General features: G+C 44.4%; 1 protein-coding gene across 1 annotated transcript in view; it reads right to left on the reverse strand.

Moving 5' to 3' along the window:
• Positions 1 to 540: 540 nt before the first annotated feature.
• Positions 541 to 27,267, reverse strand: part of LOC119968807 (calcipressin-1-like) — an 86,243-nt gene continuing 59,516 nt past the window's right edge. Inside the window, 4 exon segments of the mRNA XM_038801620.1 lie at positions 541 to 2,628; positions 2,630 to 2,685; positions 5,229 to 5,400; positions 10,466 to 10,639. Coding sequence (XP_038657548.1) covers positions 2,503 to 2,628; positions 2,630 to 2,685; positions 5,229 to 5,400; positions 10,466 to 10,639 — 528 coding nt within the window. The 3' untranslated portion in view covers positions 541 to 2,502.

Here is a 27,267-nt window from a genome sequence, read left to right on the forward strand (position 1 = left end):
GAGGATAGGACAATGTGAGATAAGAGATACAAACCACAGTGAACAAGGAGGTCTGTCTGTGAAGAGACTGATTCGTAGTTTTAGGGACGTATGAAAACGGATAGGGCAAAATGTTCTCAACAGAAGCATGGGGGGGGGGGGGGGGGGGGGGGGGCGCGGAGATGCCAAGGTGTGGTTTGATGTTTAGGGCAACCTCGCTAATCCCATGATTTCAGCGAGGCAGTTGATGGTAAAATTAACCAGGAAGTTTTCTTCAGTAAGGAACAAGGTGTTATCCATTAATTTATTTTCTGTCATTTGTAGTAATTCATGAGGAGATTATGAATAACAAGATCCTTGTTTAAGAGTGAATAGATATTCCGGAGGGAAATGGTGTGAAATGGGTGGTAATTGTTTATTCTGTGGGGACCACAATGGGTAGTAGGATGACTGTGTGTTGTGTTGCCACAGTAATGATGTACAATATCTTAAGATTTCTTTCCTCAACATAACCACAGCTCGAGAAGCTTCCAAGGTTTAAAATAAATCAAAATGCAGCAGGATGTGAAAAGCAACTTTATTTTCTTTTCAGTAGGACATGTACCAAAGTTGAGTGAAGATATAGTACAAAGAAAGAGAGTTCAACCGATGTGACTCACTGGTCCATAGACAGTGATAATAGACTTACAGACATACCTACCTTTAAAACTAATTCTGACTTTGATTCTGCCGGTGGTATTAACACGCAGCTGGAGATTAAAGAACTAGGTCACTTTCTTAATTACCATCCTGATAAGAACTGGCCAAGGATTCAATGTTTTCATTTTGTGAGGGAAGTATTGCATTCAAAAAATGCTAACAAGGTCTTTAAAGCAAATGTATTTATTTGTAAACATCCCACATTTGCCCAATTATTCCAATCTGTACAAATATGAACAATATGTACAGCACAATTCAATAATTTAATAGTTCACTTCTAGACTTACAGCTTAAAAGGTTCCAACATTATACATAGGATGAGTATACTGTGACAAGACATCACAAATCAGTAATTTTGTACTTTCCCCATTTACCCAAGGTAGTTACATTAACAAATAACAAATGGGTAGCTCAAGTAGCCAAAATTTCAGGTGAGGATATCATATTAAAGTGTAGCGGGATATATGGAATTGGATTAGGGTTGTGGTTACAATAACTCATCGTTAATAAGTCTTATTCCCAAATAACAGCTCTTGTACCTCTGAATGCGCAGAACAAATTTTCCTTTTCTACCCTGCAGATAAAGCCACATTATGCAGCTGCACTTTCATTCCCAACTTTCTGTCTAGTTCAGAAGTAAAATTGGTACGTGGATTGTTTTGCGAAGGAAATTAAGAAAAGACGACCGCATTCGGGAGCCTTTCTGGGTTTGAATTTCATTCCATTCTGCACAATAACCGTCTTCTGGCGCTGGCCTTCAATCTGGATTATGAAGCGCTAAAACCATTCAAATAATCAGCAACGTTAATCCTTCTGATAGTAGATGGCACTGCAGTCCTTCACTGTGCAAGTAAACCAGTCAGAAGAAACAAAACGCAATGAGTTTAAGTGTCTACGTCAAACTTTAACATTCAAGGACATGCTAAAATGGAATTGATCATGCAATGATACATTGTGAAGCACATTGTAACACAGCTCACATGATACATTGTGAAGCACATTGTAACACAGCTCACATGACTTGTGGCAGTTGGTGAATTTTTAAGATTTCAACACAATAACCGTGCTTTAGTATATATGGTTAGTTTTAGCACAGGTTTAGCTATGTTGCAGAAGATATGCAGAAAGATAAAGCACAAGAGAGTGTGCGAATCATCAACATACCCTTTGTGATGCATTTTGATAAAAGATAACGCTTTATGTAACTTTACTGATAAAAGTTTCAAAGTGAAAAGATACTTAAACTGATCCTGATAAGTAGTTGAATTAACACGTGCAAGCGTTACTGTTTGCAATTAAGTTCGCTTCCCTGTTTTAAGTCTTGGATATGCCAAAATTCCATACGTGCCAGCTCTGCTGGAAAGGACTACCTTAAATATCGTAGCAGGCCACTCTAAACACCACATGATTAACTGCAATTTTGCAATAATATGCAAATGAAGTAAAACCGTGAGGAAACAAGTCATTCCAAACATTCAAAGACATCCATAATGGTAGAACAGACAACTAACAAAAAATGTTCAGTGCCAACCGCAGCCACAAGATTTCCATGTGGACCATTATCACTGCTGCTCCAACTGGCTGTCCGCATTAATATCTTTGCAATTTAATGTGCAGGCTTGCAGCAGAAATAACACAAAAGAATTTATACAGTACAAATTTCCCATATTCTTTCTGCCTATCAGTCCACATACAGTATATATTTGGGACTTCAAACATTTGCACTGGTTAAAACTGCTGTCCAGTATCCTCCCATCATAACTCCGTAGTGTGATCGCTCTCTGCATGAGGAGTCCAAATGCAAACAAAACAAAGTGGTAAAGTTCACTTTTGCTTAGACTGGCTGGCAGCGTAGTCTGGCCGTCTTGTTTGAACGATTTTTGGTTTAGGGCGATTTTTCCCCTCCTCCTCCTCTTGCTCCTGCTCCAGTTCTGAGTCGCTTTCACAGACTGTGAACGACAACGCTGGGACGTGGTGCAGTACCCGCATGCAATTCGTATTTCTCCCCTGTACAGAACAGGAAAAAAATAAAATGGATCTCAGCAACAACAAAAAAAAATTTCCTTACATTTGCTACAATAACACATTATTATATCCACATCTCAATATGCACACTGGATCAGATGACACATGATCCTTCGTCCTTCTGTCCTCTTACATCTACAGGCTTTCGAATCCCAAGTTTTGTGGTACACGATAATTGGTTCTTGATTTAACTGGTCTTTCCTCCAATTTCTTTCAATCTTGTTCTAAACTACCGTACTTATTCTCTTCAATTTAGCTTGGCAGTTTAAAAATAATGGGTGGTATTCCCTGGCCTCCCAGTCACGTGTTTCTAAGCAGCAGGTGGCAGGATTCTCTGCACCTATCGCAGTTGCCAATGGGGATTCCCATTGAAGCCACACCACGCCGTCGGGAAACCCACGGGTGGGGGTGCGCTGCCAGTAGAACCAAAGAACCCCACCGCCAGTCAACGGGTGGAGAACTCTGGCAAATATTCCTCATGGTTTAACCCCCCACCCCCTCCGTGCTGGAGGGAGGCAGTGGTGTAGCCGCATTGTCACTGGACGAGCAATCCATAGGGCTGGTTTAATAGGCCTGGTTTAGCTCAGTGGGCTAGACAGCTGGTTTGTAATGCAGAACAAGGCCAGCAGCGAGGGTTCAATTCCCGTACCGGCTTACACCGGAATGTGGCGACTAGGGACTTTCCACAATAACTTCATACTTGTGACAATAAAAGATTATTATCCAGAGCGCCGAGGTAATGCTCTGCGGACAAGGGTTCAAATCCCACCATGGCAGATGGTGAAATTTGAATTCAATAAAAATCAGGAATTAAAAACCTAATGATGACCATGAAACCACTGTCGATTGTCGTAGAAACCCATCTGGTTCACAATCTGCCATCCCTGGTCTGGCGTCTCATGTGACACCAGATCCATGGCAATGTAGTGGTTACCTCTGAAATAGCCTAGCAAGCCGTTCAGTTAAGGAGTAATTAAGGATGCACAATAAATGCTGACTTAGCCAGTGACGCCTACATCACATGAACTAATATTTTTTTTTTTTAAATTACCCCCCTCGCCTTGCAGTCCTTATTTTCTTAAAATCAGCCCCCTCTTCCTAATAATACATTCCAGCATCATTCTGAATCCAGCCTCTGGACGTCAGACAACAGTAACTTGGGGTGACCTGCCCTTTAAACATCCCCATCACCACAATCCCATTGGGACAGTAGACTAATTAGACTATAAGACCATAAGACATAGAAGCAGAATTAGACCTCCTGGACCATCGCGTCTGCTCTACCATTTAATCATGGCTGATATTTTTCTCATCCTCCATTCTCCTGCCTTCTCCCCATAACTCCTGATCCCCTTATTAATCAAGAATCTATCTATCTCTGTCTCAGTGATTTGGTCTCCACAGCCTTCTGCGGCAAAGAGTTCCACAGATTCACCACCCTCTGGCTGAAGAAATTCCTCCCCATCTCTGTTTTAACGGATTGTCCCTTTAGTCTGAGATTGTGTCCTCGGGTTCTAGTTTTCCCTACAAGTGGAAACATCCTCTCCACGTCCACTCTATTCAGGCCTCGCAGTATCCTGTAAGTTTCAATAAGATCCCCCCTCCTTAAACTCCAACGAGTACAGACCCAGAGTCCTCAACCATTCCTCATACGACAAGCTGTTCATTCCAGGGTTTATTCTTGTGAACCTCCTCTGGACCCTTTCCAAGGCCAGCACATCCTTCCTTAGATACGATGCCCAAAACTGCTCACAATACTCCAAATGGGGTCTGACCAGAGCCTTATACAGCCTCAGAAGTACATCCCTGGTTTGGATTCTAGCCCTTTTGACATGAATGCTGACACTGCATTTACCTTCCTTTTTTAAAATAAATTTAGAGTACCCAATTATTATTTTTTTCCAATTAAGGGGCAATTTAGCGTAGCCAATTAACCTAACCTGCACTTCTTTGGGTTGTGGGGGTGAAACCCACGCAGACACGGGGAGAATGTGCAAACTCCACGAGGACAGGGACCCAGGGCCAGGATTCGAACCCGGTGCTAACCACTGTGCCACGTGTCACCTGCATTTGTCTTCCTAACTGTTGACTGAACCTGCACGTTAACCTTAGGAGAATCGTGAACAAGGACTCCCACGTCCCTTTGTGCTTCTGATTTCCTTAGCATTTCCCCATTTAAATGCTTAAATTCCTCCTTCCAAAGTGCACAACCACACACTTTTCCACATTGTATTTCATCTGCCACTTCATTGCCCACTCTCCCAGCCAGTCCAAGTCCTTCTGCAGCCCCCTTGCTTCCTCAATACTACCTGTCTCTCTGTAGATCTTTGTATCATCTGCAAACTTAGCACCAGTGCCTTCAGTTCCTACTAAATGTTCACTATTTAGAAATCATTGTTGTACTGGCAGAAAATCCTGACATTTCTCTATGTTTCAATCCTGAGAAAATTGCAACGGGGATGGGGAGAAACAAGAAAAAAAAGACTCCCAAGTTCTATTGAACTACGAGCAAACATTGTGATTACCTGGGCCCAGCTTAGATATCGCATACAGCAGATCATAGTTTATAACTGGAGTGGCATCTTCTGCTTGCTTCCAGCCAACAGGAGGAGATGCTGGCGGAGAAATGAGGAACTGCTTTTCTGGATGTGGTGGAGCCAGGTGTGGGCTACCTTTAGAGGAAGATTTGTTCTGGATCTAGAAAGAAAATATGAATTTTTTTTAATGCTGCAAGTTTTAGTTAAAAAGTTATACTTTGATTGAAAATTGATGTGTTAATTTTGTGCACAAAGTTAAACCGCACTTAACATTATGCAACAGTATATTTTTCGAGCAGCAATATCTAATTTTCACCAAGAGGGTGTTATGAATTGGGGATCGAGTCTGAGATGGGTCATGTTTTGACCCCCAAATGTCCCCAACCCATTTTCAAGGTCTGGATTTTTAAAATAATTATTTCATGGGATGTGGGCATTGCTGGCTCGGCCAACATTCACAGCACATCCATAAATGCCCTCGTGAAAGTGGTGGTCAACCATTTGAACCGCTGCAGTCCTTGTGTTGTGGGTATACCCACAGTGCTGTTAGGGAGGGAGTCCCAGCATTTTGACCGAGAAATGGCGATATAATTCCAAGTCAGGATTGTATGTGGCTTGAAGGCATCTTTCATGTGGTGGTGCCTCGTGCATCTGCTGCCCTTGTCCTTCTAGGGGGTAGAGGTCACAGGTTTGGAAGGTGCTGTCAAATCACTGCAATTACCCACAAGAAGACAGTTGTAAGCGGCAGTGATGCAGACTTCATGACATGAATGTGATATATATGAAATCTGACACATTTACTAGAAGTCTTTGATGATGTTGACCAGGGAGAACCGATGGATGTGGTTTATTTAGACTTTCAGAAGACAAGGTCTCACATAGCAGATTAATATGTAAAGTTAAAGTGCATGGAATTGCGGGCAGTATCTTGAGATGGATAGAAAGCTGGTCACTAGACAGGAAGCAAAACGTTGGAATAAATGGGTCTTTTTCCGTTTGGCAGGCAATGACTAGTGGAATACCGCAGGGATCTGTGCTAAAACCCCAACTGTTCACATTATATATTAATGATTTGGATGAGGGAACTAAATGTATTATCTCTGATGTTATTTTGGGGTGGCAGAGTGGTTAGCACTGTTGCCTCACAGCTCCAGGGGGCCGGGTTCAATTCTGGCCTCGGGTGCCTGTCTGTGTGGAGTTTGCACTTTCTCCCTGTGTCTGCGTGGGTTTCCGCCGGGTCCTCCGGTTTCCTCCCAGTCCAAAGAATTGCAGGTTAGGTGAATTGGCCATTATCAATTGCCCCTGAGTGTCCAAAAGATTCGGTGAGGTGGGGCTACTAGGTCAAGTTGATAGGGTGGGGGCCTGACCCTAGGTAGGGTACCCTTTCAGAGGGTCGATGCAGACTCAATGGGCTGAATGGCCTCCTTCTGCACTGCAGTGATTCTATTTCCAAATTTGCAGATAATGCAAAGTTGGGTGGGAGGGTGAGCTGTGAGGAGGATGCAGGGATGTTTCAGTGGGATTTGGGCAGGCTGAGTGAGTGGGCACATGCATGGCAGATGCAGTATTAAGGGGGCAAATGTGAGGTTATCCACTTTGGTAGCAAAAATAGGAAGGTAGATGGGTAGAATGGGTGCAAATTGAGAGAGGTGGATACTCAGCGAGACCTTGGTGTCCTTGTACATCAGTCGCTGAACATAAACACGCAGGTACAGCAGGCAGTAAAGAAGGCAAATGGTATGTTGGCCTTCATAGCGAGAAGATTTGAGTATAAGAATAAGGATGTTTTACTGTAACTGTATAGATCATCAGTGAGCAGTATTGTGTGCAGTTTTGGTGTTCTTATCTGAGGAAGGCTGTTCTTGCTGTGGAGGGAGTGCAGCGAAGGTTCATCAGGCTGATTCCTGGTTATAGGAGGACAGACTAAGCCGGTTAGGAATTAGACGTTAGGAATATATTAATTGGACTTTAGAAGAGTGAGAGGGGATCGCATAGAAACTTATAAAATTCTAACCGGATTAGACAGGGTAGATTCAGAAAGAATGGTCCCGATGGTGACGGAGTCCAGAATTAGGGGTCATAGTTTGAGGATAAGGGGTAAACGCTTTAGAACTGAGGTGAGGAAAAATTTCTTCACCCAGAGAGTGGTGAATCTGTGGAATTCACTACCACAGAAGGTGAGGCCAAAACGTTGTGTAATTTAAGAAGGAATTAGATATAGCTCTTGGGGCTAAAGGAATCAAGGGCGATGGGGGAAGGCTGGATCAGAGTATTGAATTTGATGATCAACCATGATCATAATGAATGATAGAGCAGGCTCGAAGGGCTGAATGGTCTCCATTGCTTCGATTATCTGTGTATTTTCCATTATGTTGGCAACTATATCCGACAACGCTGGCACAGAACTACATGGCAACTGTGAATAATTCATTTTACAGGTTTCAAGGTGAAATAGGAGCACAGGTAGGCCACATGCCCCATTGAGATCTGTGCCATTTGTTGCCACTACACATGCAGCTACCATACCATTGCTTGGAATGACACGTGGAATAGTATGAAGTGACCAGTTGCAGCCTTTAATCTGCCACCAGCTATACACAGCCACCTCATACAGCACAATTATCCTGGCACAGAGTTACTCAGTCCCTCCCGGCAGACTCCATGCCATGCCTTAACGTTTGTTTTCCTTTCCCTTCACTTCTGTCTGCCCAATCTTTCCCCTTTCACTTCACCTTTTCTTGAGGTGCCTTAGAAAAAAATGTGGGTGGCACAGTGGTTAGCATGGCTCCCTCACAGAGCCAGGGACCCAGGTACAATTCCGGTCTTGCGTCAATGTGTGCGCGGAGTTTGCACATTCTCCCCGTGTCTGCGTGGATTTCCTCTGGGCACTCCGGTTTCCTCCCACAGTCCAAAGATGTGCAGGATAAGTGGATTGGCGATGCTAAATTGCCCTTTGGTGTCCAAACAATTGGGTGGGGCTATTGGTTTACAGGGATATGGTGGGGCTATGGGTAGGGTGCTCTTTCTGAGGGTCGGTACAGACTTGATGGGCCGAATGGCCTCCTCCTGCACTGTTGGGATTCTATGATTCTTGCCTATTTCTGCTACCTCTTCCATTGAAGCACTTTCATCCCGTTAAATTTCACCTTAATTTACTATTTTCTAGTCAGCCCAACTGCAATAGACCGAGTGGTCTTCAAAAGGCCATAGATACCCATGTTGCCATGGTCATAAACAATGGCTAAAATAAGCTGACCACAATGGCACTAACAAGCTGACCACAGAAAACTTTATGCGATAACAGACTTCCAGTCATGAAATTTATTTTTAGCCAATCTTGACTGAATTTGCTTGGGATTGAAAACACCAAATTCTCATATCCTATACTCACTCAGACTCCCTCTATTCTGAGTCCAAACATATCCAACCTCAGAGTACCACCATATATGACAACAGAGTCCTACTGTCACATATCAGTCACCTTGTGCAATAAAACTGAAAATTTTGTGTTGAAGTACTTTTTTCAGTATTACTTACGGCACAATTCACCGACTTGGGACGCGACAAGGCCGTTAAATCTCGTGAGAGGCCACCCACGGGATTTCCATCGTGAGGTGGAACAAGATATTGCGAGTCTGGATCTCGTTCTCAATGGGCGTGATCCAGGTTTTCATACTCAAGTGAGCAGTCAGTCTCACTTGAATATGCCTCCGCCGGAGTTACCCAAGGCGCAGGACCTAACGGCCTTGCCTCAGAGACACCGAGCGGGCACTGTTTAGCACTGGTTTCCACAAACATTGACGTGTTGTATCGGTCCATGGAGGGTCTCGCAGGTGATCGGGGGCCTAGGCTGGTTGGGCTCTGGGAAGGGTGGTACCCTGCACTCCCAATGGCATTATGGCACTGCCACTCTCGCACCCTGGCACTGCCCAAAGATGAAGCAGAGACCCGATTAATGGCAGGGTTGTTCTCGGTGCTTCAAGTACTAGATTGGATCGAGGATTGGCTGACTGACAGAAAGCAGAGGGTTGTGATAAATGGGTCATTCTCTGGCTGGCGATCTGGAACTAGCGAGGTGCCACAGAAGTCAGTCCTCGAACCTCAACTGTTTACAATTTATATAAATGATCTGAAAGCAGTGACAGAGTGTAACACAGCAAAATTTACAGATGACATTAAAATAGATGGGAAAGCAGGCAGTGAAGAGGAGATACAGATTTTACAGACGAATAGAAATAGGCTAGGAGATTAGGCCAACATTTGCCAGATGGAGTTAATGTGGATAAGTGTGAGGTTATCCGTTTTGGCCGAAAAAATAGGAAGGGAAGTTACCTATGAAAAGCAGATTCAAGATGCGCCTGGGCAGAGGGATCTGGGGGTCTTTGTTCATAAATCACAGAACGTTGGTATGCATGCAATTGAAAAGGTAAATGGAATGTTAGTGTTTACTGCAAAGGGACTGGAGTATAAAAGTAGAGAAGTGTTGTCGCAATTGCATAGGGTGTTGGTGAGACCACATCTGGAGTATTGTGCCCGGTTTTGGTCTCCAGATTTGAGGAAGGATGTGGAGGCATTGGAGGCAGTTCAGAGGAGGTTGACCAGATTGATTCCGGGGATGAAAGGGTACAAGGAGAGATTAAACAGTTTGGGCTTATACTTGCTGGAGTTTAGAAGGATGAGGGAATCTGATCGAGGTTTATCAAATACTAAAAGGGATTGTTAAAGTAAACACAGACCAAACGTTCCTCCTCGTGGGGCAATCTAGAACCAGAGGTCACAGATATAGGTGGTAAGGTGGTAGATTTAGAACTGATATGAGGAGGGACTACTGCTCGCAGAGGGTAGTGAATTTATGGAACTCACTGCCCCATGGAATCTGAGTCATTCAATGGTTAAGAAGGAGATAGACATATTTCTGATAAAACAAAACAGGTTATGGGCAACAGGTGGGGAGGATTTGAGACCAGGAAGAGATCAGCCATGATCTAATTAAATAGCGGAGCAGACTTGAGGGGCTGAATTGCCTACTTCTGCTCCTAATACCCATGTTCCCATTTAAACCCGTCCAAAACGGTACTCCGCTTCTTTTCCATTAAATTGCGCCCTTCATTTAGGACATGACCTCATGAAAATACAGAAAGTCTGGGGATACTTCATTTTTTTTTAAGCAAACATATTTACAAAAGAGGAATTTGCTTTAAATTCACAATAGTAAAAATGAATACCTGTGCGAAGTATAGTTTCATTTTCTTCCCATTAAACTCCGTTTCATGAAGTTGAATTCTGGCTTCAGTTGCTGCAATGGGGTTGCTGAAGTTGATCCGCACACGTCTGAAGCTCTTAAAAAACTGAAAGGTCACATTCCTGTCATAGGCCCTGAATAGTGTCTCAAAGTCATCCTGTAGAGAGATTTAATCAATGATTACATTTCAACAGCATAGGTTTAATAGCCTTTCAACAGATGTGAATCATAGCTGTTTGTCACTTTACCAGCACAAAATGTGTACATTGAGTCTCTCTCACTCTTGAGATTATTCAATTATTTCAAAACAGGCAATGTTATCCTGAATAGTTCTCCACTGAAAATAAACATGCCTTTGGATTGCCACTAGCCATAATGCAGGAGGACAGGGGCTACAAAGCTAATTGGTTGGGAAATGAGAGTTCCCTTGTGGGAAATATTGTTCAGTGTATTTTGGCTTCCTGGACTGTGCTCTGTCGCCCACCCCAACATGACGTCTTCCAGGCCTTTCTTCCCCTTGCAAGTCAAAGAGCTGGCCAGATTGATCCTTAATACCTGAACAGTCAATAATTGACATGGTCAAGTGCACTTGGAGCTACTGGCACTCTGGTGAAGATAACACTTTACTAAGGAGTTACAGAAAATGATATTTTGACTGTATTGTGCCACAGTCAACCTGATGTCTCAAAAATTGAATAAAAATTCAAAACATGCACAATGGAACAACTGACATAAAGATCACAACTTCGGAAATAATTAGGTGCAGCCTCTTTGAATTGGAGCTCCACAACCCACACAGTAAGTATTTATTATTACTTGTGAACACATGAAGACATCACCTCTATTTTTTAAATAGTTTAACTTTCCCACAAAGACATCCTAGCAATCATATTTATTTAAAACTTTCTTCAAATGGTGCAAAATGGCCAAAGCAACTTTGACACATTTAACGTTTTGCACAAGATACACGAGCACTCCACCTTTTCAATTATTCCAAAAATGGAATCTATCTCTGCCTTGAAATAGAGAACCGCACAATGTTTAGATGCATGAAGTTCACATAAAGTACATAACACCTCATTAATGGCAAGCACAACGGTCACGATCGTGCTGCCAAATTCATTCGAGAACTGATCCTGCACGCCTGCCTCTAATTTAAATCTCTGAAGACCGGCACTTCTCTGTCAGTTCCAGCAAGGTTTACATCTGGCCTGCAGTAAGCTGTGTGGGACCAGCAATTGGTGAGCCCAGTGGTATCAGTGTAATACAAGACGATGAGTGTCAGCTCTGCTTTTGACGATTTGCTACTATTTTCCAATGGTGTTTTGTCCGAACGCATTTCAGTCATGTCTACTTTTCTGCATTTCCTTCAAGTACTTCTCAGTTAAGGGCATGGGCAATGGCTATTTATATACCGGTGCGCTAGAACAAGGAGCTATAAATGTACTTATAATTACTCCATTACTATGTAGACCCAAAGACCAGGTAAGTCAAGCATAGCAACCATTTGGGTTAACTTGGTCTTACCAGGTTAGTGGATGGTAAAAGGTTGTCCCTAACTGTCGGAATAGAATTACCTCTCTACTAGTACTGCAGTTGACGATTGCCCATAATCACACACACACATGTCGTTAAGAGCTTAATCACAGAGGGAGATTTCATGGAGCATCGTAAAAAGGCAACGCACAAAGATTTCAGGCGGCAATTCCTGAGCTTGGAGCCGAGAAAGTTGAGGACTGTCACTGATGCACATGGGGTTAGAATTGGAGGAATGCAGAATTCTTGGATAGTTGAAGGTGATTACAGAGATAGGGAAAAATTTAAACACAAGGATTAAACTTTTAAAATCAACAAGTGTTCTATGACCAAGATGAAATGTAGATCAGAGAACACGAGGGCGATGAGTGAACAGAACCTGGCGCGAGTTAAGATGTAGAAAGTGTTTTTCATGAGTTCAAGTTAATGGAGTGTGGAAGTCCAGGTCAGAGGACACCGGAACAATCATGATGGGCGGAGCCAGAGATGATGTGGAAGCAGGTAGGCTTTGCATTGGAGATACTGGGCCATAAACTGAGCTGAGCAAACATTGTGAACACTCCACTTTCAGTCTTTAGAGGTGGCCAAGGACTGGAATGGAATCGGTGGTTTCATAGAATCCCTACAGTGCAGGAGGCTATTTGGCCCATCGAGTCTGCACTGGCCCTTGGAAAGAGCACCCCACTTAAGCCCACATCTCCACCCTATCCCAGTAACCCCACCTACCCTTTTTGACACTAAGGGGCAATTTATCATTTCCAAACCAACTCACCTGCACATCTTTGGACTGCGGGAGGAAACTGGAGCGCCCGGAGGAAAACTACGCAGACACTGGGAGAAAGTGCAAACTCCACAGGCAGTCACCCGAGGCTGGAATTGAACCCAGGACCCTAGAGCTGTGAGGCAGCACTGCTAACCACTGTGCCACCGTGCAATAGTTTTGGTCCTGCTCCTGACCACATCATTCAAGCAAAACGATAGGGCAGCACGGTGGCGCAGTCGGTTAGCCCTGTTGCCTCACGGCACCGAGGTCCCTGGTTCTATCCCGGCTCTGGGTCCGTGTGGAGTTTGCACATTTTCCCATGTTTGCGTGGGTTTCTCCCCCACAACCCAAAGATGTGCAGGCTAGGTGGATTGAACACGCTAAATTGCCCCTTAATTGGAAAAAATGAATTATAGAACATAGAACAGTACAGCACAGAACAGGCCCTTCGGCCCTCGATGTTGTGCCGAGCAATGATCACCCTACTCAAACCCACGTATCCACCCTATACCCGTAACCCAAAAACACCCTCCCCCCCCTTAACATTACTTTTTAGGACACTACGGGCAATTTAGCATGGCCAATCCACCTAACCCGCACATCTTTAGACTGTGGGAGGAAACCGGAGCACCCGGAGGAAACCCACGCACCCACGTGGAAATGATTTCAATACATTAGTTTCTTCCTGCACCATCTTACCTCCAACTTCAAATCAATTTCCTGCATGAGGCCTATTGTATTTATGTAGAGCAGTAAAACATTGAGATTTAAAATGGCTTTGCCATGCGGCCAAGTCAAATTTAATTCTTTTACTACCCTCCTGGGTAGTAAAATGGGGCAGCACGGTAGCATGGTGGTTAGCATAAATGCTTCACAGCTCCAGGGTCCCAGGTTCGATTCCCGGCTCCGTCACTGTCTGTGCGGAGTCTGCACGTCCTCCCCGTGTGTGCGTGGGTTTCCTCCGGGTGCTCCGGTTTCCTCCCACAGTCCAAAGATGTGCGGGTTAGGTGGATTGGCCATGCTAAATTGCCCGTAGTGTCCTAAAAAGTAAGGTTAAGGGGGGGGGGCTGTTGGGTTACGGGTATAGGGTGGATACATGGGTTTGAGTAGGGTGATCATTGCTCGGCACAACATCGAGGGCCGAAGGGCCTGTTCTGTGCTGTACTGTTCTATGTTCTATGTCCTGTAATTGGAGTGGCCTTCATCCAAACTGAAACTTCCTCCTTAAGCAATTATGAATCACAACTTGAGTTTCTCCATTGAAAAGTAAATATATACTACAGAAATGCGGGAAAAAAAACACGTCGGGACGCGAAAAGATAATTCAACCTATTGCACTCATTTATTTCACATAATGGCTAACCTACTCCATCACATATGTCAACCAACTGGAACATGTAACAGGTATGCAGTGAACCTCTTTCGTATCCCTAATAGTCAAGTGAATTCGCTAACATCTGGGGCGGAATCACTGCCCCCCCCCCCCCCCCCCCCCCCCAACCCCACACGGCGTGTTATTCCTCAGCAGCGGGAGAGGGCCCACCACTGGCCGGTAGCAGGATCTTCTGATCCCGCCGCCGTCAATGGGATTTCCCGTTGAATCCACCCCACGCTGACAGGAAACCCGTGGCGGGGTGCGCCGTCGGGGGACACCTGCGTGAACAGCTGGAGGACCCCGTCCACAACCTTCATCCTAAATTATGCACTTTGCACATGCACGTTTGAACAGTTGCCTTCCACAGTAAGAGTGAGTGGTGTTTGGTATGGGTAAAGCTCACGAGCCACAAGACCATGTCCCCCTCTGTCGCCAATTCTCAGTCCATACAATTTCAGAAATTGTTCTCGACTGCTGAATCAGCAGCAGTGATTTATGGTGAAGTCTGATGCAAGCTCTCAAAATGGAAGTCTTCTTGTGTTAGGATGGGGTGAGGAAAGAAAGATGTATGACTGTCAATATGATTAAGCCATAAATCCATTTGTGGACCAATTAGCAATGGAATTTTCCAGCCTGACTCACAGAGTTAAGTTCAGACATTTCCTTAAATGCTTTGTCCAAGTCAGTAGCTAATTAAAAGGTTGGATGAAAGGAACTGACATCAGACTAGTGAAATTAAACCCTCCATTTCCTGAATCATTTAGGCCACGCTGGTAATATTCTACACAAGTGCTTTATAATTCATTTATATAACACAATAGGTTCCAATGGAAGTATTTCCATAATATCACACAATTGTCCTCGTTCCCAATTTGTCCCATTTATAATGCATAGTAGATTCAGAGGTCAGCACGGCACCTCCACATGTGCAGGAATGGTGCATGCACAGCTGATGTGAGGTCACGGTGAAGACTTTACCTATCTCACCATACCTGAAGGTAGGCTAGAAATGGCACTGACATGAACAAGTTCTGTCTAGCATTGGTTTGCAGATTCAGCTGACATCCTTGATCTTCGGAGGAACATCATAGGTTCTACCACCCAATCCCCAAGGAATTTTGTCAGAGTGTGTTTGGTATATTTCAAACACTCACCCCCTCAACAAGAAACAAGGGGCACGCAAACAGCCTCGTCACGCCTGACTCGGTAGGCGAGATCCAGATGAACATATTTAAATGAGCCTTCAAGTTCATTTAAATACGCCTGGGGCCGATTATCCCGAGGCCCGGGAATTAATGCCCTCGCCATGGCGCCGTTTAGCACTGGTCCACATCATAACGGGACCGGTGGAAGGGGGCTCTCGCAGGTCACCAGAGAACAAAGAATAAAGAACAACGAGAAGTACAGCACAGGAACAGGCCCTTCGGCCCTCCAAGCCTGTGCCGACCATGCTGCCCGACTAAACTAAAATCTTCTACATTTCTGGGGTCTGTAACCCTCTATTCCCATCCTATTCATGTATTTGACAAGATGCCCCTTAAATGTCACTATCATCCCTGCTTCCACCACCTCCTCCGGCAGCAAGTTCCAGGCACCCACTACCCTCTGTGTAAAAAAACTTGCTTCGTACATCTCCTCTAAACCTTGCCCCTCACACCTTAAACCTATGCCCCCTAGTAATTGACCCCTCTACCCTGGGGAAAAGCCTCTGATTATCGACTCTGTCTATGCTCCTCATAATTTTGTAGACCTCGATCAAGTCGCCCCTCAACCTCCAGTGAGGTCATTCCAGTGAGAACAAACCAAATTTATTCAATCTCTCCTCATAGCTAATGCCCTCCATATCAGGCAACATCCTGGTAAATCTCTTCTGCACCCTCTCTAAATCCTCCACATCCTTCTGGTAGTGTGGCAACCAGAATTGAACACTATACTCCAAGTGTGGCCTAACTAAGGTTCCACACAGCTGCAACATGACTTGCCAATTTTTACACTCAATGCCCCGGCCAATGAAGGCAAGCATGCCGTTTGCCTTCTTGACTACCTTCTCCACCTGTGTTACCATCTTCAGTGACCTGTGGACCTGTACACCTAGATCTCTCTGACTGTCAATACTCTTGAGGGTCCTACCATTCGCTGTATATTCCCTACCTGCATTAGACTTTCCAAAATGCATTACCTCACACTTATCCGGATTAAACTCCATCTACAATCTCTCCGCCCAAGTCTCCAAACGATCTAAATCCTGCTGTATCCTCTGACAGTCCTCATCGCCATCTGCAATTCTACCAACCTTTGTGTCGTCCGCAACCTTTTTTTTCTTTTTTGGAAAAAGTTACAGTACCCATTTCATTTTTTCCAATTAAGGGGCAATTTTGTGGCCAATCCACCTACCCTACACAATCTTTGGGTTGTGGGGGCGAAACCCACGCAAACACGGGGAGACTGCGCAAACTCCACACGGACAGTGACCCAGAGCCGGGATTGAACCTGGGACTTCGGCGCTGTGATGCTACACGGCCACGGTGCTGCCCTGTTATCCATAAACTTACTAATCAGACCAGTTACGTTTTCCTCCAAATCATTTATATATACTACAACAGCAGAGGTCCCAGCACTGATCCCTGTGGAACACCACTAGTCACAGCCCTCCAATCAGAAAAGCACCCTTCTGTTGCTACCCTCTGCCTTCTATGACAGAGCCAGTTCTGTATCCATCTTGCCAGCTCACCTCTGATCCCGTGTGACTTCACCTTTTGTACCAGTCTGCCATGAGGAACCTTGTCAAAGGCCATACTGAAGTCCATATCGACAACATCCACTGCCCTACTTGCATCACAGTAAGAAGTCTTAGAACACCAGGTTAAAGTCCAACATGTTTGTTTCAAACACTAGCTTTCGGAGCACTGCTCCTTCCTCAGGTGAATATTCATTCATTCACCTGAGGAAGGAGCAGTGCTCCGAAAGGGGCTGGTTTAGCACACTGGGCTAAATCGCTGGCTTTTAAAGCAGATCAAGGCAGGCCTGCAGCACGGTTCAATTCCCGTACCAGCCTCCCCGAATAGGTGGCAGAGTGTGGCGACTAGGGGCTTTTCACAGTAACTTCATTGAAGCCTACTTGTGACAATAAGCGATTTTCATTTCATTTTCATTTTTTTGCCTCCTTCAGTATTCTGGGGTAGATCCAATCAGGCCCTGGGGACTTATCCATCTTAATATTTTTCAAGACGCCCAACACCTCGTCTTTTTGGATCTTAATGTCACCCAGGCTATCTACACACCCTTCTCCAGGCTCAACATCCACCAATTCCTTCTCTTTGGTGAATACTGATGCAAAGTATTCATTTAGTACCTCGCCCATTTCCTCTGGCTCCACACATAGATTCCCTCCCTTGTCCTTCAGTGGGCCAACCCTTTCCCTGGCTCCCCTCTTGCTTTTTATATACGTGTAAAAAGCCTGAGGATTTTCCTTAACCTTATTTGCCAATGACTTTTTGTCACCTCTTTTAGCCCTCCTGACTCCTTGCTTACTGACATCTGAAAGCCTCCCACATGTCAGATGTTGATTTACCCTCAGAAATCCACCCCCAATCTAGGTTCTTCAGTGCCCGCCTAATATTGTTATAATTAGCCTTCCCCCAATTTAGCACATTGACCCTGGGCCACATTTATCCTTGTCCACCAGCACTTTAAAACTTACTGAATTGTGGTCACCGTTCCCGAAATGCTCCCCGACTGAAACATCTACCACCTGGCCAGGCTCATTCCCCAATACCAGAGGCCCTGGGGCGGTCAGGCTCTGGGCAGGGTGGCACCTTGGCTCTTCCATCTGGGCACCATGGCAGTGCCAGGCTGGCAGTGCCAAGGTGCCTGGGTGGCAGATTGCCCATGGCCAGGATAAGGGTGGGGGTGCCCTGCCCCTTAAGAGGTGGGGTGAGGGGGGCTCGAGCACCACCTGAGAGGTAAGTTGGGGAGGGCCCCATCCCCCCCTCCCCCACCAGCCCCGAGGCTGCTGCGGGGTGTCTGAAGGGGACAAGAGATCTGGATGGCATTTAAAAATGGCGCCCTAATCATCAGTGCAGGATGTGAGGTTAAGTGCAGCCTCAGTTGCGCAGTCATAACCGGGGCCCAAAAAACAAAGTCCTGTTTGATAGCAGGGTCGTTCTCAGTGCTGCAGGCGCTGAGAAACATCTCGCCATTCACACCCAAATCAGGACTCTTACATCGTGATAATAAGAAAATGTCAAATTATGTGCGTCCCATTTCTGTAGTTTAGAACCTGCCTCTATGACTAAGCAATATGTTGACTCTTAACTGCTCACAATGGATGAGCTACAAATGCTGGCCTTGCCAGTGATGCAGACACCTCAGCAAAGAATTCAAACAGAGATTTTGGTCATATGTCCCAATATCTCCTTCTGTGGTTTGGTGCCAGAATTTGATTGCTAACAATTTCAAATGCCTCAGGACTACTTTGCTCATTCTCAGTTTGGGCAGTGAACTTGTCATTATCAAAGAAGCCCATTAATGTTACTTGTTTCCTCTCCAAATGGAAAAAGACACCAAAGGAAGGAATGCGGAATACAACGATTGGCTTTTGACACAGACAGTCAGGAGATTTTTAAAAAGTATAAGGAGCACAGAATTAAAGCTGTTTCACCACCTTCTCGAATGCCTCGCCACTCCCATTCGCTCAGCACTCCCATCACTCGGAAGGTTTCAGATAACTTTTATATTTAAAAACAAATGGATAAATGCAAACTGGAATTGTAACATAGTTTTGAACGACTATATTGTTTAATGAGTACCGTTCTGGCCTGAACACCTGTTATGTAGTTGCTGACTTAAGCAGAGTGGGCTAAACAGCTGGCTTGTAATGCAGAACAAGGCCAGCAGCGCGGGTTCAATTCCCGTACCGGCCTCCCCGAACAGGTGCCAGAATGTGGCTACTGGGGGCTTTTCACAGTAACTTCATTGAAGCGTACTTGTGACAATAAGTGATTATTATTATCATTTACTGTTTTATGCCTCGGATCAGATTACATTATACAAAGGTCAAATAATGACGAACAATATCGGTCATTGCTAGGTGTGCTGCTTCGCATCAAAAGGCTCCACGAGCTGTAATATTGAGGAGATGTTTAATTCTTCCTAGGTTTGAATTCAGTGACAGGCATGGGCTTTAATGCCATCCTGAGACCCAGTGTACAATGTCAGCAGTATACCCTAAATTGTTTGTCCCCACGTTGCTAGTTGCCTGAATGAAGTGGTCAGGTTCTTTTCACAGAAGCAATTTACTTTCAGCCTTCAGTTGTAGACAGACTTTGTACTTAGCAGAGGGGCAAAGCTACAAGTGCTGTTTGTAATTTGAATCTGACATTCAGGGGAGTTACACTGTCAGAGGTACCATTGTTTGGGTGAGACATTCTCCCTGGTGCCTTGGCCAATGTTTATCCCTCAATCAAGACCTAAATGCAGATCATCACAATGCTATTGCGGATCTTTCTTGTAAACAAATTGCTTTCTTTCCTACAATACAGCAGTGATGACACTTCAAAAGGTACTTGATTGACTAGAAAGCACTTTGAGGCATTCTGTTACTTTGCTCCTACAACTGCACGTTGTTGTGGAAGGCACCATATCAATGCAAGTCTTTCCTTTTACTACTGGAATGTTCACTGGAACTTCACTGTGCAACAAAAATTTCATGGGAGACCGGCAGCCATTGTTGTGGGGAGCCACCGTTTAGGGGGAGAGGAGCAGCCACTTGTTAAGTGATATACATAACATGAGAAAGGGCAGTCCGTATGCTTTATCTAGGCTGTTGGTAGTAATGCATTTTATCTGCATCTTCCTCAGTTTTGCTTCATATTTTAGTCATGGAACCTTTTTGTGTTATTTACAAATGTAAAATGCTTCTTTCACAAACACCAAAATAAAACAAAAGCGACCACATTTCCAGATATGAATAACAACTTCATATAATGCCCGGTGCACATATTATTCACGGAACGCTGCCTTGTATGAAACGTTATTCACTGGGCACAAACATGTCAACTGGAGTTCACTTTAAAACTTAAATTAGGTTTATGCCACTGAACAGTTATAACCCTCACATAAGTTATATTTAGATGTTAGGAAAGGTTAGCGACTCCATTCATAAATTTCTACTAACAGCGCTTCAGATTATCTACCCATTAACTCAAGTAAGTTTTTAGTTGTGGGATGTAATAAAGGCGGCCTGTCATTTACACCTTGCACAACAAGTAGAATTATGTCTCGGGACGATAACGTGCAGCTATTCACAATTCAGGTTTTTTTTTTCCCTTCCCCAGTACAAATGTCCTCATTCTGTACTCTGTACAAAGTTAATAGCATAGACTTCCTTCCCGGATTCTAACATAAATATTGGTACTGAAGTATTAAGCTGGGACAGTGCATTCGCCGGTTACTGTATTACCTCATGAAACCCTTCCCCTTTATTTTAGAAACAGTAGATGTTCCCAATGTTCCACAAAGTGATAAAGCACACCATATCTGTACACAGTTCCATCTTCCTAGCCCCAAAATATGCTGTAAACTAAATAAGCAGGAACAAAGGAACGATTTTGCAAATGGAGGATCAGAACATTGCACATCAGCTGTTAAGAGACCAATATCAGATATCCCCAATACCAATTTCACACATGCAAGCACCAACTAAACCACCACGTGCTTCCCAATTCAAAATGCCAAACATTCTTAACAACACTGAAATATACCAAACCAGTTAAATACGTTCTAAATGGTGACAACAACAACAAGCATTATGAATGGCCTGAAAATGGACAATAAATTAAAACAAGTTGTTGTTAAAAAACAATACACAAAGTAACCCAACTCCTTACCCGAACGTCAACATCAGTAAAGACTTCAGTGTCGGGCAAGCAGGCAATCAGAATAATGTTGCAGTTAAGGCTTTGGAAATGCATGCTAGATTCAGGAAAAAGACTCCCAGGTCTGATTTGCAAACCAGCAAAGCAGTCTTGAGCTGCTGCTGACACTTCAATGAGTTACAAGCAATTGTGCTCTACTCTAATTTATACAGAATCGAGTGCTCGCCCTCAGGAGCTTTACGGTATGAGGCAGCAAATTCTTAAACAAAACCTGCACGTTCCAACTAGGACAAAATGAACTTCGAATGGAAAGTAGTGACATCAGCACTTAGTCAAGATATCTATGCTAATCAGCTTGGCTTTGCACTGGAAGATGGAAAAAACAGCTGATGTTGCCTGGCAGCTGTGTTATCATTGATTCTGCACATAGTTTCCATCAGCAGTAATTCCATTCAACACCCACAATATGCACTTAATTTGAATGACTTGCTTGAGATGGAAAATATTACACTGTTAAAACAACTGTTAAATAGTAACAGGAATAAATCATTAAACTGAAGATATTAAAGAGAATGGTAGGAAAATTATCCAGTCACCCATGAATCTCCACAACCCTCTTTCTTTTCACTTGAGTCGGGCACCTCACGGATTTAACTACCTTGGCTAAAGCAAAAAAATACGCCAGCCCCCTCGCACATTTCCATAGAATTATTTAGGAAATACCCAAGAGACTGAAAGTGAAAATCTTTCAAAAGGTACTACTGCATTACACTTAATGGTTAGAGAACCTGTGAAGGCGCAGAGTGGGTGGCAGCAAAAAAACGCATTTGCACTTTCAGCTTCATATCATAAACTGGTGAAGGGAAATTAAACTCTTGAAGGGAGGGTTGTGGGCTTCCTCCGGGTGCTCCGGTTTCCTCCCACAGTCCAAAGGTGTGCAGGTTATGTGTACTGGCCGTGCTAAATTGCCCCTTAGTGTCCAAAAGGTTAGGTCCGGTTACTGGGTTTCAGGGATAAGATGGAGGCATGGGCTTAAGTGGGATGCCCTTTCCAAGGGGCGCTGCCGACTTGATGGGCCAAATGGCCTCCTTTTGCACTGTAAATTCTATGAAAACAAGACAGGAAAACAGACAAGACTCAAAAGGTCGCAACCAAGGTGGAATAATAAGAACTCCTCTTTCTCCCATGACAGCAACACTGGTATAGACCTGTTGGACCAACCAACCCATTCCTCTGCTGTAAACTCTACACAATTACAGCAGTTTAAAAAAATTCCCAGCATAAGTTAGATGCAAGTTTTGGCTTCATACAACAATCAAAGATCTGGATTGGATAGACATAGCACAAATATGATGTCTCTCTTGGTGACTAATTGGGAAATCATCAACAAAACATGACTGGAAAAATGTTAGAGGTCTAAATGTGGCAATTAGCGAAGTATGCAAAACTTAAATATGCACATTCTTCTGTGGAAAACCGAGACAATCGGAAAATCTTTGCCGCATTGTGAAAACAAGGAAAGAGATCATGCTGAATGAAAATGAGGGAGGAATTTCAACTGCAGTCTAATAAAGTAAGCCGGAACTTGCCCATACAGCAGGTTTGATTTTTAAAACCAATGTCCCCTTAGGACAATAATACTGTACCACAGCAGGAAGCTGAAATGCAAAGTTGTTTACGAAAGTGTGGAGCATTCCTCAAGCAATATTATGGCTGTTCCACCCATTTCAGTAAATAGTGCAGGAACCAGTTCTGGTAATTATTCCTAAAACAAAATACTGTGGATGTGGAAAATCTGAAATTAAAACAAAAGTGCTGGAAAAACCCGTTCAGATGAAAGGTCATTGACTGGAAACATTAACTTCCTCCATCTCTCCCCATGGATGCTGCCTGAGCTGCTACACAAACGAACATATCTATCAGGAGGTCACTCAAACCCTCAAGCTTGCTCTGCCATTCAATAAGATCATGGCTGATGTGATCGTAACCTTAACTTCACATTCCTGCCTATCCCTGATAACCTTTTGCCCCCCCCCCTCGTAAATCCTTTCGTCCCCGCGTTAATCAAGAATCTATCCAGCTCCGTCTTGAAAATATTTAAAGACTCTGCGTCCACTGCCTTTTGAGGAAGAACGTTCCAAAGGCTCACAACCCACAGAGGAAAAATTCCTCTTCACAGCTTAAATAAGCGACCCTTTATTTCTAGTGACCCCCTCGTTCTAGCTTCTCTGACAAGAGGAAATATCCTCTCCATATTCACCCTGCCAAATCACCTCAGGACCTTAAAAGGTTTCACTCAAGTCACCTCTCACTCTTCTAAACTCTAGTGCGTACAAGCCTAACCTGGCCAACCTCTCCTCATAAGACAACCCATCTATTCCTGGGCATTAGTCTAGTAAACCATCTCTGAACTGCTTCTAACACATCTTTCCTTAAACAGGGAGACCAGTGCTGTACACAGTACTTCAGATGTGGAGCACCAAATTTGCCAGCATGTTCTGTTTCTCTCTCAGTTCTGAAACTATTGTAGCCAAGTGTTCAATAATGTTTCTCCACCAACACCTCCTTTTTGTGCATTACGTACTGTACAACATAGAACTTGATCCATTGAGCAAAGCACAATAAATTGTCATTTGTGAAACTTTTGGAAAATTACACTCCAATACAGAATGCAATGTACAAGTTGCAATAAATGTTAAATTTCAGTTACTTCAATATAACTCTCTTCGTCACACAGCTAACCTTTAGCAGCCATTCACAGCACAGCAACAATATTGATATGAAGCATTTACTGCTACTTTCTTTGTTGACTAAAATACAGTTGATATTTAGATGTTTTGTCAGTATACCATTCCGGTCCCCTCAAACTTGAACTGCAACTTCTAAAATTCGGAAATTGGCATTCATAATGATCCATTGCAGTAATTGAATCTGATCACTATTACTCAGAAAAGTAAAGTCGAAATAGTCCCAGTTGACCGTAGGCTGCTTTCCTCTTTGAGGGGGAAGAGCTGACTGGTGGTGATTTAACCTGAAGGGTCACCATGCTTCAGGCGAGGGTCAAGGTTGAGAAGGCGGGGCCTTCCATAAGTAATCTCAGTTGGTATAGGAATTGAACCCACTCTCTTGGCCTTGCTCTGCATCACGAACCAGCTGTCAGGCCAACTGAGCTTAACTGGCCCCCTGCCCGCTCTGTTGACCTATTACTAGAACAACAATCAAAAGGAGGAAAAGCGAGGTGGAGTGGCAGAAAGTTGCAGGCGCAGGGAGGAATGCCAGAGCCTGGGGCCTAGGGAACTGAAGACATGGCCACCAGTTGTGGCGTAATTAAAATCAAGGATGCACAAGTGCCCAGGATTACAAGTGCAAATAGGTCACAGAATTGTGGGGCTTGGTTAAAGGGGCAGGGAGGTTTGAGGCCATGGAGGGATTTGAAAACAAGGATAAAAAGAAAGTATTTGCTTTACATCACATCCATGTGAAACGTTGCAGGGACCACTGGCAAACTTGCTGCAACTACAGACTTTGGGCATGGGGGTGAAGAAAACAACAGGTAGAAAGTGACAAAGAATCAGCAGAATTAGTCTCATTCCATTTTTTGTTGCTTTGATTTAGGATCTGAACTTGTGTACTGCATGGACAACAGTTTAATAAGTGGAATGTCTAAATTTCTCGTTACTGCACAGAGTCCCACTGTGGAAAATTCGTTTAGCCAGATTTGTCCAAATGAGATTTACAGCTTTTATACCCAGATTAAGAATTCAAATTTGATCAAGATGATGAAATGAAAAAAATGGTGTTGTATAGGCAGCTTGTTTCAACCAAATGTAGGAGAGGACCGGCGGTCACAATCTCAAGTATTCCAAGGTCAAATCTCGGTTAGGTATTAGGAGGTAGTTCTTTTCCACAGAATAGCAGACCTGAGGAACAGGTTCCTGTCTCTTGTGATGCCGCCAATTTGGTGGACTGCTTTGAGCGGGAGGTGGACCTATTTCGTGTTAGGACAGAGATGAAGTATAGTTCCTGGGAAACATTAATCATGACTGGACTGGTATCCTGGACTATCATCTTGGGGAAATGGTCAGACTGGAAATTATAGGGTTGTTCTGAAGGCGTGCTGTGTGTTAGCTTATATTGGCAGAGGGATTGAGTTTCGGAGCCATGAGGTCATGTTGCAGCTGTACATAACTCTGGTGTGGCCGCATTTGGAGTATTGCGTGCACTCTGGTCACCGCATTATAGGAAGGATGTGGGAGCATTGGAAAGGGTGCAGAGGAGATTTACCAGGATGTTGCCTGGTATGGAGGGAAGATCTTATGAGGAAAGGCTGAGGGACTTGAGGCTGTTTTCTTAAGAGAGAAGAAGGTTAAGAGGTGACTTGATTGAGGCATACAAGATGATCAGAGGATTAGATAGGGTGGACAGTGTGTCTTTGTCCTCGGATGGTGATGGCTAGCACGAGGGGACATAACTTTAAATTAAGGGGAGATAGATATAGGACAGATGTCAGAGGTAGGTTCTTTACTCAGAAAGTAGTAAGGGCGTGGAATACCCTACCTGCAAAAGTAGTGGACTCACCAATATTAAGAGCATTTAAATGGCCATTGGATAAACATATAGATGATAATGGAATAGTGTAGATGGGCTTTAGATTGGTTTCACAGGTTGGCGCAACATCGAGGGCTGAAGGGCCTGTACTGCTCTGTATTTTTCTATGTTTTGTATTGGTTTTCACTAGTTGTCCTGAATTCTAGGGGATGTGCTCGCATGATGGTTTCTCAAAGGAAACATAGGAACAAGAGTAGGCCATTCAGCCCCTCAAGCCTTTCCCGCCATTGAATGTGATCATGGCAGTTCTGTGGTCTAACTCCATGTACCTGCCTTTGGTCCATATCCCTTAATATCTTTGTTTAACAAAAATTGAACTATCTCGGATTTAAATTTAACAACTGTTCCAGCATCAACTGCTGTTCCTGGGAGAGAGTTCCAAACCTCTGCCACCCTTTGAGTGAAGAAGTGCTTCCTAACATCTCTCCCAAATGGTCTAGCCCTAATTTTTAGACTCTGACCCTAGTTTTAGAATCTCCAAATAGTGCAAATAGTTTATCTTTATCCACCTGGCACCCAGCAGTTCGAGGCCGCCGTCTTCTGGATGCCAGTATTCACTGGCCCCTTCGGCATTGCCTCACACTAGTGCAAGTTAGTACTGGTCTCCAGAAGCGGAAACCAGACGTGATGGCCATGCGGGGGAGGGTCTCGGAGGGCATGGAGTCCCCGTGTGGTCGGAAAAAGGTCACAGCAGTGCCCTGCATGGCACCTGGGCAGTGCCAACCTGGTATCTGGTAGTGCCTGGCACTGCCAGTGTGCAAAGGGGCACTGCCCATGAAAGGGGGGGGTGATGGGGGGGCTCTATGAAGAGGGGTCATGAAGAGTGGCTAGGGGCTAGGTGAGAGAGGGTCCCGAAAGGAGGCCCTCAGCGACCGCATAGCAGGATAGCTCACTTGGGGGGGGGGGGGGGGGATGTCCCGATGTCTACGAGGAAGATGGATGGGGCTGGGGCTGAGTCACCTCCATGCTTGGGTGGTGGTGAGGAGGGGCTGGTGGGGATGGGAGCACGCAGGGACATTTAGTGATGGAGGGAGGGTTGCTCCTCTGGGCTGAGGGTTGGGGTGTTGACCATGTCTGCGGGGGGTCTTGATATCTGTGGGTGGGGAGTGTGTGGAATCCTCAAGCTAACTTTGAGATCTGGACAAAATGGCGCCTCGATCTCAGGGGGCCAGGTCTTGCCAGTGTCTTTAGTTCCCAGTATGGGATTTTTTTAGTGAGAAACTCCCCAAGCTTCAAAGAAGTGACTAATTGTGGATGAATGCAGATCTGGATCGTGCCCAAACACCTGGCAGGAATCATTCTGCTAAACCCGCCCAAAATAACACTTTAATTATTTGGGAGAATTTTGTCCAAAAAGTCTAATGATGACCATCGAACTAGTGCCAGTTGTTGCAAAAACCCATCTGGTTCACTATCATCATCTAGGGATAGAAATCAGCCACCCTTACCTCGCCTGGCCTACATATGACTCCAGATCCACAGCAACGTGGTTGACTCTTAAAGCCCTCAAAAATAACCGAGGAAGCCAATGAGCTCAAGGGCAATTAGGGATGGGCAGAAATGCTGGTCCAGGAAGTGACACCCACATCCCATGGTTGAATTTTTATTAAAAAATTAACCTTTTGTTT

Source organism: Scyliorhinus canicula, chromosome 7 (genome assembly GCF_902713615.1).
Source record: "Scyliorhinus canicula chromosome 7, sScyCan1.1, whole genome shotgun sequence".
NCBI lineage: Eukaryota > Metazoa > Chordata > Chondrichthyes > Carcharhiniformes > Scyliorhinidae > Scyliorhinus > Scyliorhinus canicula.